The sequence below is a fragment of the Phoxinus phoxinus genome, assembly GCF_949152265.1.
Source record: "Phoxinus phoxinus genome assembly, chromosome: 1".
Taxonomy (NCBI): domain Eukaryota; kingdom Metazoa; phylum Chordata; class Actinopteri; order Cypriniformes; family Leuciscidae; genus Phoxinus; species Phoxinus phoxinus.
In genome coordinates, this window is record NC_136876.1 from 32,958,716 (window position 1) to 32,977,062 (window position 18,347).

Here is an 18,347-nt window from a genome sequence, read left to right on the forward strand (position 1 = left end):
ACATTATGTATATACGGTAATTAATTTTTAAGGATTATTTTTTTTACATATTGAATTTTTCAGACCCCACTCTCTCTAAATTTTGATATTTAGATTTATGGTTAAAGCAAGAGAAATACAGTAGAGAAAGAAATACTTTATTCATGCTATATTATTAAAAACCTGCAAAATGAACTGTATCTTGTTTTAAGACTGTTTAAGACTAAAATATTGATGAATATATATATATATATATTGCAGTATAATGTTACAAACGTGCAAGACATTGACTCCAAAACTCCAACAGATTTTTGTGACTACTGTCTGACAGTAGAGCGGATGTCAAGCTGACAAGAAGCACCAGCCTTCCATCAACACTAACCTCAAAACACACTGACACAAACTCAACATATGCTACATTAAGAATTTATTAACAAATCAGAGACATGGCTCGCTGGCGAAAAGCTGTCTTGACTGCAGACAAGCAAATCGACTAACACAGCATAGTACATGCAGTCTGCTAATACATGCAAATACAACCAACACAGAGAGAATTGAAACTCACTAATCGAGAGAAACATTCCTTAAAGCTCAAATGTGTCGAACGGCTCTCTTTTTCTTTATACGGTTCTCTTAACAGCTTGAATTTACCTCTTATGTCCTGACTTGTGCTTTCTCAAATTCATGTCTCGTTGTCACGTCTCTCTGTTATTCTCGGTATCTCTTTTTTCTTTCTGTCTATGGTGAGCCCTACCCAACCCAACGCTCTTGAACTCCCTCCTTTCTCTCTCCCTCTCTCATCGTCTCTCCACCCAGTGGGAGGGGCCACATATATGATGATGTCATCTCTGGAATGTAGTTGATGCGGGTGTAAGGAGGGGGTGTGTAGAAGGACAGAGAGAAGGAGAGAAAGACATGGAGGGAAGAATAGTGGAGTGGGGTCTCTTGGGAGGCTATATGGATAATTTGCTTAGCATGAGTGCCCTCGTACGGAGATTTATTGAAGTGTGTATAAAGCATGTGTCTGTATGTCACACACATGTGTAAAGGTTTCCCTTTGCCTTTGGTGAGTTGCATGTCCAATCTTGTGGAACTGGAGAAAATATGCGAGTGGGAATGTTTGAGTGCTGTGAGTAAGAATGCATACATGATTGTGAGCATTTGTATGTTTGTGTGTGTTAATCGTATGACCGTCTGCATGCTTACGACATGACTGATGTTTGAGTTCTTGCATGAAAGCGCTTCAAAGATACTGCCGAAGCAACCTACTGACTCACACATTGCTCTATAATGACAACTACAAGATATTCGAGTTGTTAAACCCCTGTTTTTGCGTCTATTTTAAAGTGTGGGAAATGTGAACACACCTTTGAGGTTGTGGGTTAACTAGCTATACTTTGGAAATAAAACTAGACCAAGAAGTTACCTAAATTCTAGACTCTAAAAATGCTAAATGTTCACATCACAAAACATTTTCTTAATCTTTTTTTTTTTTACCTTGTTTTCCAGTAAAAAATACAATAAAATCCTTAAAACAAAGATACATTTACTAAAACAAAGTGGCAAAAGACATATATTAATTAGATTAACCATACATTCAATTTAATTTAATGATGAATGCTTAAAACTAGAAAAATAAAAATCTTAAAATGATTGAATGTATACAATTTAGTAATATAATATAATACTGTATAATATAATACTGTATAATATAATATAATATGCACTTCTTAAGACAGTTAGGTAAATGTATATGAGTGGGTGTATGAAAAAAGGCAAAAATGCTCAAACGTACACTTACCAGCTGCAGCACATCATCGTCCTTTGGCATGATGGAGAGCTCCAGTACACTCTCACTGAAAAGACAAGAGATCATGAGATTCACTAAGAATATATGCAGTGTGTAGTGTTTACAGTAAAAAAAAACATTTATAGTTTCCATTAATCCATGTCCAGGTTGTGATTTGGGTTGAGTTCAAAGCCACCCTTTACATTGGGGTCAATTCGGTCCGATTATCTGTAATAACCTTTCTAAGTAATGCACATAATCGTCCAGACAGCAAACACCTGAGGTCATCCTGCTATGTAAAACATGCAGTATGTCACAAATTCACACATGAACAAGACTCATGTGTTGTTAGTTCTGTTCTGTTCGTTCAACTCTAAACTCAACCATTTAAACAATGTTGTAGATCAAGACATCATATGCATTTACTTCCCAGGCTAGTTCTGGATAGCTGTAGAAAACATAATTTCCATTAGCTCATGCAACAAAGTGGAATGAACTATTTTTGATTTTGAATGGATTATTTATGTGATGCTGTTTGACTTGAGGAGCTCACCTGTTCTGAATCAGTGCAATGACCTGCGAGTACGTTTTACCCAGCACACTCTCTCCATTCACTTTAACCAGCCTGTCTCCTGCAAATTCACACACAAAAACACACTTATATGGCAAACATTATAGATAAAGCAGGTTTTTTTTTTTTTGTCTAATGTGCACAGCCACCAATAAGGCTCAAGTACCCCTTACAAACCAGAAATGTGTTCCATAATAACTGGATGTCATTTTGCAGAAACATTAATATTATTAAATTCACTTAATACCAAAACAACTACCGGCAATAATACTCAAACATTAGCACATACGTAACTGTCCAAATGTTTAAGGTCAGTAAGTTTTTATTTTTAAGAAATTAATATAATTTAGCAAAAGATTTGTATTTCAAATAAATGCTGCTCTTTTGAACTTTTTATTTATCAAAGAATCCTGAGAAATTGTATCCCTGTTTCTACAAAAATATTAAGCAGCACAATTGTTTTCAACATTGATAATAATAATAAGAAGAAATGTTTCTTGAGCAGAAAATCAGCATATTAGAATGATTTCTGAAGGATCATGTGACACTGCAGACTGGAGTAGTGATGATTGAAAAATGAAAATTCAGCTTTGACATCACAGGAATAAATACTACTTTTTGATCAATTATATTCAGCCTAGTTGAGCATGAGAGATTACTTTCAAAAACATTTTAAAAAAATTACCCGAACTTTTGAACAATATTGTACATTTTGCTATTAGTGTCATCAACACAAAAGTATTTATTTATTTACTACTTTTACTAATAAATTATACAAAATGATAAGTTATTAATCATTTTATAATTGGGTTTAGTGTTTTTAAAGTTTATTTTTCAAAAGCACACTTTGCAACATTCTTTACATAGAGAGAGTGTGCAGTCTGTTTGAATCATAAAGATTAAGTAGACTCATTCCATGTGTTCACTCTGTTTTCCTGAGATGGCGGGTGTGTTTTGGGTTCATGTTAGGGTTAGGTTATGGGATCAACTCAACCAGCGGCGGTCCGTCGGAGGAGTCAATCGAGGCTGAGCCTCCCATAACCAATCATATTAAAATACAATAATCAGAAGAGCATGATCTGTTGCATTCATTGCCCGTGTTGATATGGAAGATGTGTGCACGGGCTCCTCGGAAAACCCATTTTCTGCAGACTTGGATCACTCATGTACTTCTACACGCCCCCATGCGTATTATCTGATTATGCGGTTAACTACTCTTATCTCCATGTAACAAATTGTATCCATTCAGTTGAATTTGCACCAAAATGATCACATAAAAGAGCAAAAAATGTATAACCTGGACCTAGTGATAGGAAACATTATAATGTGTCTGAAATTAGTGAGGCTATATGAATCTATCAGAGATCATTTGTGTATAGGAGAATAGATACTTGAAACAAATATGGCAAACATACTACACTCTTGCATGAAAGCAGGTAAAGAAAACAGTTTCTTAGTTTCTTTCTCAAGTTCAAATTTACTCTGTTCATAGACTCTCTCGGTTTGTCTGAACACAGTTAGAGTAAAGTGGACCATCCATGTTTAGTCACAGGAAGCATGACCAAGTGTCATGCCATAGCAGCGCTTCAAAACTGTCTTAGTATAGTGACATAATAAGACACATTCCTGTGAATCTGTGATGGGCGCTAAAGAAGAAACAGATCATCATCGAGTTAAATGGGCAAGTCATAACAAGAGATCACATATGTGTGCACATGAGTGCACCGGGTGGGTATTATCAAAGCTAAAATCATTGTGCACGCAAAGCCGTGTACACACACACACACACACACACGCACAACAACAACTAGTTATCTTGACTTTCCATTGAATTTCAGGGTTATGTGAGGTTTGCACCGCCTAGTTAACTTAGTGAAACTGAAAAACTCAAGGCCTTCTCACTCCAACATGAATTTGGTCCAATCATCATATGTGATTTGTCTGTTCAGACCAATGTGCAAAAAAAATGATTAAAACAAAAATACAGATGAGCTGAATGAAAATGCTAATTCATTCTCTGACAGTAGATGGTGCTTATAGAAGAACAGGTACACACAAAAAAAACGATGCAAATTCCTGTTTCCGACACTCGCTTGTCACAGAGAAGAAAAGTTTTCAAGCAGCCATTCAGATTTTCGTACTGAATTTTGTATTTGCTATGATGTTTAAAAAACAACAACAATACAAGAGTACAGAGACAAGAGAGTCGGATCTGGATTCTTCCTCTGCTATTCACGATCTCTTAATAAATAAGTCTGTTCACGAGGGCCACCAAGTCTTAGTTTTATGTAACACCAGCGGCTCTGGGCATGTGAACAAAAATGTGAATCTTATTCGTCGGCCAGTTTTCTTTATAGTTTAGTTTAATCTTTTTGGTCTCTTTTAGAAAAAAATTGTCTTGGGCAATCAAGACACATACCATCAATTACAGTACACCATACAAAACAAAACACTGGATAACATTTCCAAATCCCCAAATCATAGTTAGATGGAAATTACAACCCCTCTTTTTTTTTGTATCAGACGTTTGTATCAGTCCGACTCTGAACAGACACATTAACAGCTATTCATTGGAATTAAAATGTTTCCTGCAACGAATTTTCATACCAAACATTTGTGTGAACATTGGAGTGAACGGGCCATTAGTCTGATGTCATGTCGTTTCTATGAACATATCATTTGAGCTGCACACACAGTTTTCTTCTCTCTTTTACCTGTACACAAGCCGGCCTGGTGGGCGGGGCCTTTCTCCCTCACATTCTTAACGAAGATGGTGTCCATGGGCTCCAGACAACTCCGATGAAGCCCTGCACCAAACACACAAACACAACCCTGTTCAAAACCATAGACAAATACACAGCACATAGTACATTCATAGTTTGTACAAAAACAGAAGACACTACAGTGGCTCTAAATACGACCCTGTAAAAAAAATCTGGGATTCAAAATCTAATACATTTTATGAAAATGCGTAAAGATTATGTAATTTTTTTAAATATTGATGACCATTATGATGTAAAATGAGTACAAAATATTTCAGATTTTGACTATTTTACATAAGTAAATGAGATTGATCATGTGACACTTCATAAAGACAGTTACTGGTAGATGCTCTTCCATTGAAGCTCAAGATACATATATATATATATATTCACTTCATAGTTTTTCAGTACTTTATCAGTTAAATTTAAATTCACAGTACTGTTGTTTTCTTTTCTTAAAAAAAAAAAACATTTTTTAAAACGAAATAAAGATTAGGGGGGCAAAAACTAAATCGTTTCACTAGTGGACTTCACTGCGTTCACTGAGAAACACATACACAGATGTTTAGATTGGCACTGAGGAATGTGTTTTGCTCATACTGATGCCAGTGTCTCATCATGATGACATGATAAGATGAGGACAGACAGTTACCGTCAACAAACAGGTTAAGGTAGTAATACTAAACTTATCTAGTAACTTTGGGGTTTCTGTAGTATCAATACCGGTCTTATTTCATCAGATAATCTGTCAAAAGCAGCTTTCATTTCACAAATCTGTGTGTGGACTGTGTGTAGATGCGTGTGTGTTTTTGTGCACCTCTATAGACCCCTTCAAGGTTGACGTCACAGGAAAATTCGCAGTGGGCAGGTCAGGGTCAGAAAGTTCATTCCATCTCATTGAATTGTGTGTTTACCAGAGAATTTCTCGTCAAGAAAAAAATGCCTACTTGTTGCGTCGTGGACTGTGAAAATCGCACCAGTTGTGGAGTCAAGTTTTTCAGGATTCCTGCAGGATCTCATCCGTTACCAAAAAAAAGACGACATCTGTGTCTGCAAGCTATTAAACGGGCAGACTGGGGCAATGCTAAAATCAAAGAGGCTCGTGTTTGTAGTGCACTTCATATCAGGTAAAGTCATCCTTTATCATCCCTTTCTGCACAATTAGCCTAATCATTAAATGATTGTGATCATTACTTCCAGAGATTTGTTTTCTGGATGTTGATTCATCCGGTAATGAAAAAGTGAAGTATTTATGAGTGAGTCATCCATTCAAACCTTTTTTATTTTATTTAAATAATTCCTTCAAATAATTTAACTCTTTCTCTGCCATGGACTGAATTTTCCATAATTTATAAGACAAAGCTTCGCCGCCATTGACAGAATTTTCCGGCTTTCCTCATTTTCAGCGTTATGCAGTAGGTGGGCGCTATTACGCGAGAATCTCCAGATCAAAACACAGGCAGGAAAGGAGTAGAAACAAACGATAAAAGCATTGCTTATGCAAGTTGCTGTCTTTGGGGGAAAAAGCTAAGCTTTTTGTTCAAAATCTTTTCTTTAATGAAAGTTACCTACATTAAAGTGTTGATAAAAAAAAATAGCATTAAGCTAGAAAATAAAACTTTTTTTAAAGCAGAGGCTCTGATCTTTCTTTTGATATATTGCATGTTCAAATAATATACCACAAAATATTCTGGGCGTCATGAAAATGATCAAAAACTGGATATCTGAACATGCATTTAATTTTTCTGTTTACTATTAAATCATGTACAAGTACATTGGTATAGTACTGCGATATGATATCTGATATGATATGGAAATGATGAAACATTTTTCATATGACAGAACTTGGAAATGATATGGTATACATCTCATATCAGTTGTGCTCCTTCCTGTAACCCTGCTTAAACCAGACTGATTTGAATGCAGATGGGCAACTTTAGTGTGCATGAATGTAAACTTGCTCTAGGGGGTGCAATGCAACAAAATTCCCTCATCATTGACCATGTGACACTAAATTGCTTATGCCACAATTTAATCTCAGATTAATCACTGAGAGATGAGAGATGATAATAAATGTAAGAGGAAGTAACACAGAAAAATGAGAAAAACAAAGTGCTCATCAAGTGACACACCAATTTTAGTCAACTCATAATTTTGAAGATGAGTGACAAATCTTCAAATTATAAGAAATTAGTTAAAATGACTGCAATTCAAACGATGTGAATGAGACTTTTTAAAAACAAAGAAATATAAAAAGGTAGACTCACCCTTTCCATTCCCATTCTCTTCATCCTAACAGGAAACAATAAGAGGAGAGTTAGATCATTGCAAAATAACTAGATGGCCTTAAACTTAAATTATTTAATAGTAATTTACAAAAGACACAATACCTAAGTGAGTTATTATCCTCTGTAATAAGTACTTAAAGTAATCATAAAATAGAAATACTAGTGGAGTCTTGGAGTATTTAACAAAAAGTGTTCATCAAGCTTTTTAAAGTTTTAGTTTCACCCAAATATTTTAATTCTGTCATTTTTTCCCTCATCCTTGTGTCACATTAAAAAAAAACAATATGCCTTTCTTAGAAGGCAAAGGGAGACATTTTGAACAAATATGCTGGTTACTGACTCATTTCCATGCAATTACAATGACTGAGGATGAGGACTGAGTCTGCACATCTACTTTATTTTTATACTGTCTAAATGAACCACAGTGATATCAGCCCTGACTCTGTCTCAGCACTAGAGGTCAGCACTGGGAATATGGACCCTTCTAACAGTGAATTTGCTGCTTTTAGCCACAAACATACATAAACACACCTTCCCAAGAAGAGCCGCAACCACATTTATCTTTCCATCTGTGCTGGAAATGACATAGTATTCATAATATTCATTGTGCATCTTTATTTACAACAGACACAGTTAAGATAACACACAAGCACAACCTTCACAAAATAACCAGACTGCAAAGCAGAGGCTCAAATCACACACACGTGCAACGCTGATCAGGCAGTTTAAAGTGGGCAGCCCAATGTTTAGTCTGCGCTGACTGGGCTCATTCCTAACAAACTCACACAATACTGAGGCTTTGCCGTCCCGGGAGAAAGACAGACAGGGGGGGCAAACAGATGGGTAGGGAGTGACGGACAGTGACCACAACTTTAAGGTTTATAATCAGCATCCAACCCACAGATCAAAATGTAAGTCCACGTGTGCATTAACTAGAAGCTGATGTGGTGACAGATGGAGAGAGGCACACAGTCATGTGACCATGTGGACACTGGGAACAGTGAAGAACAGAATGGACCAGAACACATTGTCCCAGCAGCCCTGGTACGGCCCAGCCCAGCTCAGAGTGCGTGTGGTACCAGTCAAACACAAAATAGGTCTTTTGACTAAGAAAAGCAAACAGCAGCTGCTCAGAGAAGAGATGCCATATAGACCAATCATAATGGGCCTTTGTTTCTCCATCATCATGTACACACACACACACACACCATTCAAACATCTATAGCCCGCTCTCAATAATATACACTACCGATCAAAAGTTTGCGATTGGTCCGATTTTTAAGGTCTCTTCTGCTCACCAAGGCTGCGTTTATTTGATCAAAAATACAGTAAAAACAGTGAATATTGTTAAATTTTATTATAATTTTAAATAACTGTTTTCTATTGTAATATATAGTCAGCATCATAACCCCAGTCTTCAGTGTCACATGATCCTTCAGAATCCTGTTGCTTATTATTTGTTTGGAAATCTTGATACATTTATTTTCCAGAAGTTCAAAAGAACATCGGGTTTTTTTTGTAACTGAAATTTTTGTAACATTATGAATGCCTTTACTGTCACTTTTGATCAATTTAATGCACGCTTTGCTGAAAGAAAGTATTAATTTCTCAACAAAAAAAATCTTACTGACCCCAAATTATTGAATGATAGTATATGCCCTGTTTATAACATAAAACGGACAAAGACACTTTATGCCAACTGTATTTACAACATTTAATAAGACAGAGAAAGAATAGAAAAAGAATAGGAAAAATGATGCCAGTCTGGCTCTGAGGTCTCTGAGGTCAAGTCCAACCCCTATTGCTAGTGTGGCTTAAACCCTTAAAAGTAAAGTTCCTGTTAAAACAAAAGGGGTTTTAGATTCTGATGGCAAAAATGTGTCTTTTTACATTTACATTTATTCATTTAGCAGACGCTTTTATCCAAAGCGACTTACAAATGAGAAACAATAGAAGCAATTAAACTAGCAGTAGTTGGACAACAGTATGTAAGTGCTATGACCCTTCACTGTTCAATCTAACGTAGTATTTTTTTTTTTAGATAGAATAGAGGAGAAAGTAAAAGAAAAAAAGTTAAAAAAAAAGAAAAAAAACTTTTTTATGGTAAATGGACTGCATTTATATAGCGCTTTAACAGACCCCATGGCCACCAAAGCGCTTTATATATTGCCTCACATTCACCCATTCATACACCGCCGGCGGTGCCAGCCATGCAAGCCGCCATCCAGCTCGTCGGGAGTAGCTGGGGTTAGGTGTCTTGCTCATCGACACTTGGTCAGGTGGAACCAGGGATAGAATATTGCAAATGGTTCTTCATAAGAACTTTTTTTTTTAAGATAGAAGGCCTTGAAGGTTGAATGAGCACTACTAAACTACTTTTAAGTTAAGTTAAGACCAAGACAGTTTGTTGAGTTTTGTCTTATTGTCTTGACTGTTGGCAGGCATCCTCACCTTGAAACTGGTGTGCAGGGCAGACTCTGGCGGGTAAACGATGAAGTGACGTAGCGTGAAACCAAAGCCCTGGGAGTTCTTTTGTAGCAGCAGTGTACGTGGACCCTGCCAGGACATGCCCAACCCATCTGCCCCGCTCCGGACCACCGGCCGAGGGTTCTCACTGGAGGAAGAGGTCCCATCTCTCCACCCCTTTGCCTGGAGGAAACACAGAGAGATATTTGAAATTAGACATTCGCCATTGATAGGCACAGTCCAAAACTACTATTCCATTGGGATTACATGTCACAGAACATGTATCTAATGCAAAAGCTCTCCTGTAGCTCAAACAGTAGTGCATGGAACTAGCAATGCCAAGGTCATGGGTTTGATTCCCAGGGAAAGCAAGAACTGATCAAATGTAAAAGTATACCTTGAGAGCAATGTAAGTCGTGTTGGATAAAAATGTCTGCCAAATGCATAATTGTAAATGAACTGCATCTGTGTTGATGAACACATCACATTTAATGTGATAATTGGTGAATACTCTTGGCAGATAATTGCAAGAAATAACACCCTGTTGTTCCAAATGACCATCCCAACTGTCAGTCTACTTACGCCACCTGTGCAAACAAGACGTGGGTATGTGAGGAAAAGTGACTAAAAGGGGGAGGGCAAGGGAAACATTTCACATTTGGTAACCGTGATGTCATTTTTGTGATGCCAACATTCTCTGAGGAATTCTTAGAGGCCACTTACAGGAACATTTCTTATTAGATAGTAGGGATAAAGGCCAAGGATCTCTACAGAAATCAAATAAAATAATACCCTGATAACTGGGACAAAAGAGGTATTTGGTGGAGTTTTATTTAAAAGGTGACATAATCATTCCCCTAGTTTTGCAAGAAAATACCTCTTTCCTCTCCAACCTAAAATCAACAACCTCACCAGCCCTGTGGTTTTACTATAACAGGAAGTATCTGGTTAGGGCAGGAAGTTCCCCAAGGACGATGCCAGTCGCTATATACATATATAAACAGAAGGGGATTTTTTGTTGTCGTTGTTGCCAACTCATTTTATACAAAGCAGACATGTACATCTCAAATCTCTGCTCTTCACCTCCCGTTACTCCTCACTTCTCTCTGGACTCAGCAGAAGTCCTAGTCTGTAATCCAGCGGTCCTGACACCGACCGCAGGCTCACCCCCTCTCTGTTTCTCACTCTATTTCTGACTCACACGCTGTTTTCATTTGGCTGGGCTTAATGTCTGAACCTTCTCTCTTTCACTTGCACTCTTACAAACTTGCACGCATGAACACACACATATAGACAAATGGTAATGCTCCTTTTAAACAGTCCCGCATATTGTGTGGAATGATGTAATGTTTTTGTTTAATTGGCTTTTCCCTTATTAAAGGGATAGTTCAACCAGAAATTAACATTCTCACCCTTGTGTCTTCAAAAGCTGAATGGATGTACTTCCTCCGTGGAACAAAAAAGGAGAAATTAGGCAGAATGTTCAAACTGTACTTTTTGCATACAATGAAAACGGCCAAGTCATTTTTTAGTCACAATTTTCGGTGAATACAGTCCTCAATTCCAATCCATTCCATTGAATGACCAATTTTTGGAATCACTTTGGGTTTATTATATGGAGAAGAGCAGCAAGAACATTCTGCTAAACTTCTAATTTCTATTACTGTTTTATGGAAGAAATTCATACAGGTCTGGAACCACCCAATTTATATTGGGTGAATTATCCCTCTTGTATTTTGAGAAGTAAAGAAAGAGTGAAAAGACATTCACAAATTGTCTGCAGTGATTTTTTGAAAATATGGATCTATCCACTTCACATTTAACATAACTGAGGTGTATTGATGACTGAAAACAATGTAAACCATTTAATGAACAAACACAAGAGTTTAAAAATATTTAAAATAAGATACATTTACTTGAGAAGCTAAGATATTAAGAGACTTGTCTTTCTCCACTTGAATTCTTCAGAGCTTTTTGCAAAGTTCATGCGCGCGTGGGCCTGCTCAATGGATTAGAGAGACAAATAAAAGTGAATGACACAATAAGGCTGTGTAAGTGACAGAATGAATGTACAGGGGCATGTGTAAATTCCATAACATTTACCGTTAAGCCAGGACATGTTCAGACAGAGACGGAAAGGCTAGCTTTAGAAAGAGAAAGAGAGTCTCCAACAGGCTCCAACACGCAGGTTTCGACCACAAGGTTCCTCCCGGCACTGAGAATACCAAACCCTGTTATTACCCACACAAGTGTACACACAAACACATGCACACATGTTGGTCCAGTAATGTCCAACCATTTAAAGCATTACACTTTTCCTCCACATTCCTCCATTATCATGTATGTTTCTTCATCACTGACTTTCTAATGGATTGGAAACGTGATTCTCCAGGTAAACCAAGTACTAAACTCAAACTAATCTCTGTGACGTCAGAGACACCTCCAATGTTCTCCAAGAACAAGAACATTCCTATTAAAAAGGGATAGTTCACCCAAAAATAAAACAATTTGCCCATGATTTACTCACCCTCAAGTCATCCAAGGTGTATATGACATTTTTCTTTCAGACGAATACAATCTGAGTTATATATAAAAAAAAAAATGCCCTGGCTCTTCCAAGCTTTATAATGCCAGTGAATGGCCAGTTTCTGTTTTGAAGTCCATAAAAGTGCATCCATCCATGATAAAAGTAATCCATTCCACACGGCTAAAACTTTATCGCCTAAAATAACTAGCTTCCGGCACACGGCCGTACGCATCGATTTATGGCGAAAGAGTAACACTTGACCTGACACATACCATTCACAAATTTTTAAAGAGAAATGTCGGAGAAACTTGAGTTTGTTTGAACCGCGAGAAACGTCAAAGCTTACGCTACTCCTACATCATACGTCTTACATCGTCAAGTGTTACTCTTTTGCCGTAAGTCGACTTGCGTAGGCCGTCTGCCGAAGCTAGTTATTTTAGTCGATAAAGTTTTAAATAGAATATTTGTCTTATACAAGCACATCGCTTCGCTTCAGAAGGCCTTTATTAACCCCCCAGGGCTGCGTGGATTACTTTTTATGGACTTCAAAACATAAACGGCCATTCACTGGCATTATAAAGCTTGGAAGAGCCAGGACATTTTTTTATATAACTCCGATTGTTTTCGTCTGAAAGAAGAATGTCATATACCTAGGATGACTTGAGGGTGAGTAACATTTAAATTTTTGGGAGAACTATCCCTTTAAATCCTCAAGCTTTTGAGAAGTTTACTGACATGTTGCAAGCCAGAAGATGTACAAAGATCTAATGATAAATATATTTTTTGTCCCATTTTACAGTAAAAATAGGTGATTTACTTGAGAAGCAACACAATTTAAGATAATAGGTAAATATAAAATAATATCTTGGTATTAGGGAATATATCTTGAATTAAGTTTATTTTTTTACAGACCATTGGGAATTTGTATTATTATGTTGTATTATTCATATAATTCTGGATATAACCTCTGAAGTCGAGTACTAATATCTTATTCAATTTTACATCTAAAGTAAATGTCTGTCTTATCGTAGGATATTTTTTTTATGGAAAAAAGACAAAAGTATATAAATGAAAATGTCAAACTATCTGCTTCATCTGTTAAAATCATACTAGTGTTGTGCACTAGAAAGTCCTCTGATAACATCCAACATTCATTCAGGCTAGAAGTTAGGCTGAGGTCATAGTTTATGACCAGCTGATGATGGGTTAACACATACCCGACACATTTTTCTCTGGTGGTGACGTGTTTCTAGCGTTGATTCAGGGTAATTTGGTCATAAATCAGGGAAAGAATGGGAAACTTAATGTGGACATTGACTTATGAATGTATATAGCTTAATGTCCTCAAATACCTCATTTGATGAGTGTTTTATTATGTCTCGAGTCCTCTATTGGCAGGCTATGCTTACGTACACATGCTCACAGACAGTCGCCAGAAACAATACACTCCAAAGAGCTGAGTGGGTGATCCTGCTGAAAAGTTGAGCGTAATTAATGTTGAGTGTTTAATCCCTGACACCCTGCCCTATGACTGCAACACACAGACACAGACACACACACATACGACTGAGAAGAGGTGTGTGTGTGTGTGTGTGTGTGTGTGTGTGTGTGTGTGTGTGTGTGTGTGTGTGTGTGTGTGTGTGTGTGTGTGTGTGTGTGTGTGTGTGTATGTGTGTGTGTGTGTGTGTGTGTGTGTGTGTGTGTGTGTGTGTGTTTAAACCTGTCTGTCAGCTCTTTCAGTTCCGCTGGAACTCCGTTAAACAGGGTTTTCCACCTTTACAGCAATGTTTGAATCCAGGACTAAAAAATAAACAGAACTGCAGGGAATATGAATGAATGTACTTGTATCAAGCAGGGTACGATTTTAATATTTAATATTTAATAATTTTACACTCTACATGCTTGTAAGCATAAGATGACCATATAATGTACTAAATAGACATCTTGAATTACTGTGATGCATATCATGGATGACATTTTATTTCAGCTTTATTTCATAAAATAACTGTTATGTAATAACTGTCATGGTTTTAGTTAACCATATCAATGTTTCGAATCAGCTAATTTTACGTTGCTGGAGTGGTATGCCATAGTGGTAAATATTTGAACTGGTGACTGAAAGGTTGCAGGTTCAAAACTGATACATTAGCTTTCACCATTGTGCCCTCGAGCAAGTCATCCAAACCCAGGTTGATCCAGGGGGATTGTCCTTAAGTCTATGTTAAATCACTTAGGGTCGTGTCTGCTAACTGACTGCTTAAGGGGTCCAAGCACCAAAGGTATTTGCACTGACATTCTTATTATTTAGTAAACTTAGTTAAAAGTAGTCAAATTCTACCAATATATATACCATAAACGAAAGGTACTCATGACTCTGTTTGATTGAGGAAATTAAAATTTAGCATGGAGTTTCTTTGCTATAAATTCTGACTCTGTCAACATTTTCTGGATAAATCAGTTTAAAAAAAATCAGAAGTCAATCATTTTAAATGCAAATGGGTTATCATTATGAAATTTGGTATGTATATGCATATTGTTATAACAAGGCTGTATAACAAATTTTATGACAATTGGCCACACGTAGTGCTATTAAGAGTACGTTTACACATTAATTTAAATAATGATGTCCTGGTATTAACATTCCTGTTTAGACCTTCTAATATGTTCCTGTCCGGTGTCCACCATTTTGAAATTTTGAATTTCCTTTTCTTTTTTTGTCTGAGATCATTGGTGTGATTCACACAAAATGTGGTGTGTATCATCTAGAGTCCATCCTGGCCAAACGTTCAGTAACCCTGCAATGCACCTCCAGAGCTTGTGTATTTTAACACAGCCTTGCTAAAGTACACCACCTGGCAACCTTCTGTTTCAGCCAAATAACCCAAAAGAAACATACAGATGAACGACACTGAACAAGGAAACTGGAGAATTAAGTCCTACAGTAAATCTGAATGAAACCCAGCAGCTTCATTTAAATACAGGCGGGTCTAATTGAAACAACATGACTCCTCGCCTAAGCATTCATTAACAGATTAGGTTGTTCTAGAGACAGTTTCCGTTTTTTTCAGTGGGAATGAATGGTAGGCTTCACCTCTGATGGTTATTCAAACATGGTGACACAGTTTGCTTTTTTAGGAGGATTTGGAGTAGTTAATCCAACTGAAAGGGCAGCACAACCACACATATTTCAAAGCGGTTGAGTTTGGTTTGGGTTACTGTCTCATATGAGAGTGTGTCTGGCCGACAGCTGTATGTATAATTCTGAAGAATATCCCAACCCATTCCACACTATTCCCTCCTTACATTCCAGAGAATATGTCTTGCAAACATCTTAAAGTGTGTGATCACATGACAGAACAATCACAGACACAAATAGACTCTCATATACACAACAGACCTAGACATTCCCTAACTATATCCTATAATCTAGGTGCTTGAAGCAAAGCCACGTTTAACACACACACAAACAACACAGTCACCCAAAGGGTCTTTATAACCCCTTATCTGGTGCCCCTACTTTCTAATTAGAGTATCTGACCTCCCACTACACTCTCTCTGTGGTTAAAAGTATCGGGATATAAATGGAAGTAAGAAACAGTGTCAGAAATAACAGCTTTAAGTGCCAATAAAAATGTTGGTCCCTGAAATTTACCTTTTTTTTAACCTTCATGAGGGAATTTTTTTCCCAAACCTTATTAAAAAACACACACAGCACAGCACAAATATTTAAAGAACAAAACTAATGGCATTTTTGTCCCCATTTTAAATATTTTGGGAGTTTTTTGGTGGACATTTTCAATTTCTGACCCTAGTGAGACAGGTTTTTCACAAGCCTTTTAATAACTACATCAGGCTATTTTTCTCTCTCTACACACGCACGCACACAAACATACACACATATATATATAAAACATCTTACCCTGCAGGTCTGTGAGCGTCTCAGCATTGCTCTTGTGGCACTGATGCCATTTGTACTTTCAGAAGTGTCATTTTTCGAAACATTCATTTGTGGTGTATCCCCTTGTAAAACCGCCACCCAGATACAGCGAGGTTCTGGAGAGCTGCAGTCCACCCCCACCGCATCCCGAAAACTCCACTCCATACCCTCTACACGCGGGCACACAGCGGGCATCACCAACGGCACCTGACCCGCTGACCGCATCACACATAAACACGCACGGGAGTGTGCAAGGCCTCACAAGAGGACGAGTCGCATTCACAAAAGAACCATTAAGACCTTTTGATGTAAAAAAAAAAAAGAAGAAAATTTTTAAAGAAATTTTTTTTTAAAGAATTGGCCAACCGGAGATAGGAAAATGTTAAACACTACAAGTCAAGTTAAAGATGTGTCCATCCTCTCCCAAAGAGAGGAGAAATTCCAGATGTGGCGTCTGTTGAACATGCCCAAATCTCCTCATATTTTGTTAATCCATGCTGGTGAATTTTCTTAAAGGATTCTGGAGTTAAACTAATAGTTCCATATCACATCAATGAGCTCCGCACCTCCCATGCTCACGCACGCAGACGAGTGTTACAACCACAGAGGCATATCCAGAGATGAGAGCGAACCAGGATGCAGCCACATACCCCTGTCTGGCAGTCCCTGAAATACGTGAGTGTGTGTGTGTGTGTGTGTGTGTGTGTGTGTGTGTGTGTGTGTGTGTGTGTGTGTGTGTGTGTGTGTGTGTGTGTGTGTGTGTGTGTGTGTGTGTGTGTGCGGCGAGCACGTGGCAGTGCTGGCAAGGCGTAGATCCAGGGAATCCGGCTGCTGGATGGAAAAAATAATTAAATCCAAGTTTTTTTACGCATCAGTTTTCCCCCTCTTACTCTGCTTCAGTCTTTTTTCTTCTATTCCTTCACTTTCTGAACCATTCAGCTCCTCTCTCTCTCTCTCTCTCTCTCTCCTCTGTCATCTCCTGACAAGCTCTAAACTCCGGCTCTCTGTCACTATGAGTGGGCCGGCCCTCCTGCTTTTCTTTTGCTTGCTCTCTCTCGCACTCTCTCTCTCATTCAGTTATCCTTCTCTTTATCACTCCTTCCTGTCTGTATCTGTTTGCTGCTCACAAGTTATTTTTTATCTCACTCGCAAACTCGTATGCCTATTTATGCCTATTTCTACTCTTTTTAAATGCCCTATAAAATCTAAATGAAAGTTTTGTGGCTTTTAGTCCATGCCTGTTAACGTTGAGGCACCATGTATATGAATTATACTATCACTATTCAAGATACTTTACCCCTAAAATCCAAAAATCAACTTTTAGCACATATAAAATGAACATTGTTTAGCACATTTAAAATTTAAATTGCTTTTCTTCAGGAAAACTCAGTGTAAATCTGGATGACTCATCCTGCACTGCACAGAGTTCTGTCCAATCAGATGCTCTCTAGAATGAGAATGTCCAACCCTCTAATACTAACAGCTACCGGTACTCATTTTCAGAACATCCCTTTCCTGCCTGTAATGTAACTAAAGCCTATTGGCTATTTAACCTTACTAAGCTTTAAAAAATAAAAATAAGATTTGTATTTTTTTCAGCCAACTTAGAGTCATTGAATAAAGTTTGAATGTTCAGATTGCATATCTCAAAAAAGTCACCAATTTTTCAATCACTCAGATTGAGGAGGGGGAAGAAATCAGTCGAAAATGTCCAAAAATCTTATAAAAGTTAAATGTGTAATTAAACATAAATCCTAAACTGTAGTATGATTTAATAAGGCTTGTTTTTCTTCTTGCCATTCATATTCCTCTCGCACCTTCTCTTTCTTTATCACTGTCATTTCTGCAGTCTCTCCCATCAGCCCTCATCCCCGTCTGGCACGCAAAACGTTTGCCTTTTTCCCCATCAGAGCTCTCAGATTTCTGTCTTATCTAATCTTTCAATTCATTTTCATCTTTTTTCATTCAATCCTTTGTTCCATCAGACAAAAGACATGAACAAAAAAACTAATTCTAAGGCCTCTGACA

The 18,347-nt window shown here is 37.5% G+C and overlaps 1 protein-coding gene across 8 annotated transcripts in view; it reads right to left on the minus strand.

Moving 5' to 3' along the window:
• The window catches only part of arhgap23a (Rho GTPase activating protein 23a), a 74,596-nt gene that overhangs the window by 19,378 nt on the left and 36,871 nt on the right, over positions 1–18,347 (minus strand). For 3 of the 8 annotated variants that reach the window (XM_079611446.1, XM_079611444.1, XM_079611451.1), the window contains exons 1-6: positions 16,302–17,382; positions 9,841–10,038; positions 7,369–7,393; positions 5,054–5,146; positions 2,322–2,400; positions 1,775–1,835 (exon numbers count right to left, since the gene is read on the minus strand). In XM_079611446.1, the coding sequence (XP_079467572.1) occupies positions 1,775–1,835; positions 2,322–2,400; positions 5,054–5,146; positions 7,369–7,393; positions 9,841–10,038; positions 16,302–16,544 (699 nt within the window). In that variant the 5' untranslated portion in view covers positions 16,545–17,382. Of the gene's footprint in view, positions 1–630; positions 754–1,774; positions 1,836–2,321; positions 2,401–5,053; positions 5,147–7,368; positions 7,394–9,840; positions 10,039–16,301; positions 17,383–18,347 lie in introns of those variants that run through there. The other 5 variants (XM_079611448.1, XM_079611447.1, XM_079611450.1 and 2 more) reach the window with 3 other exon arrangements.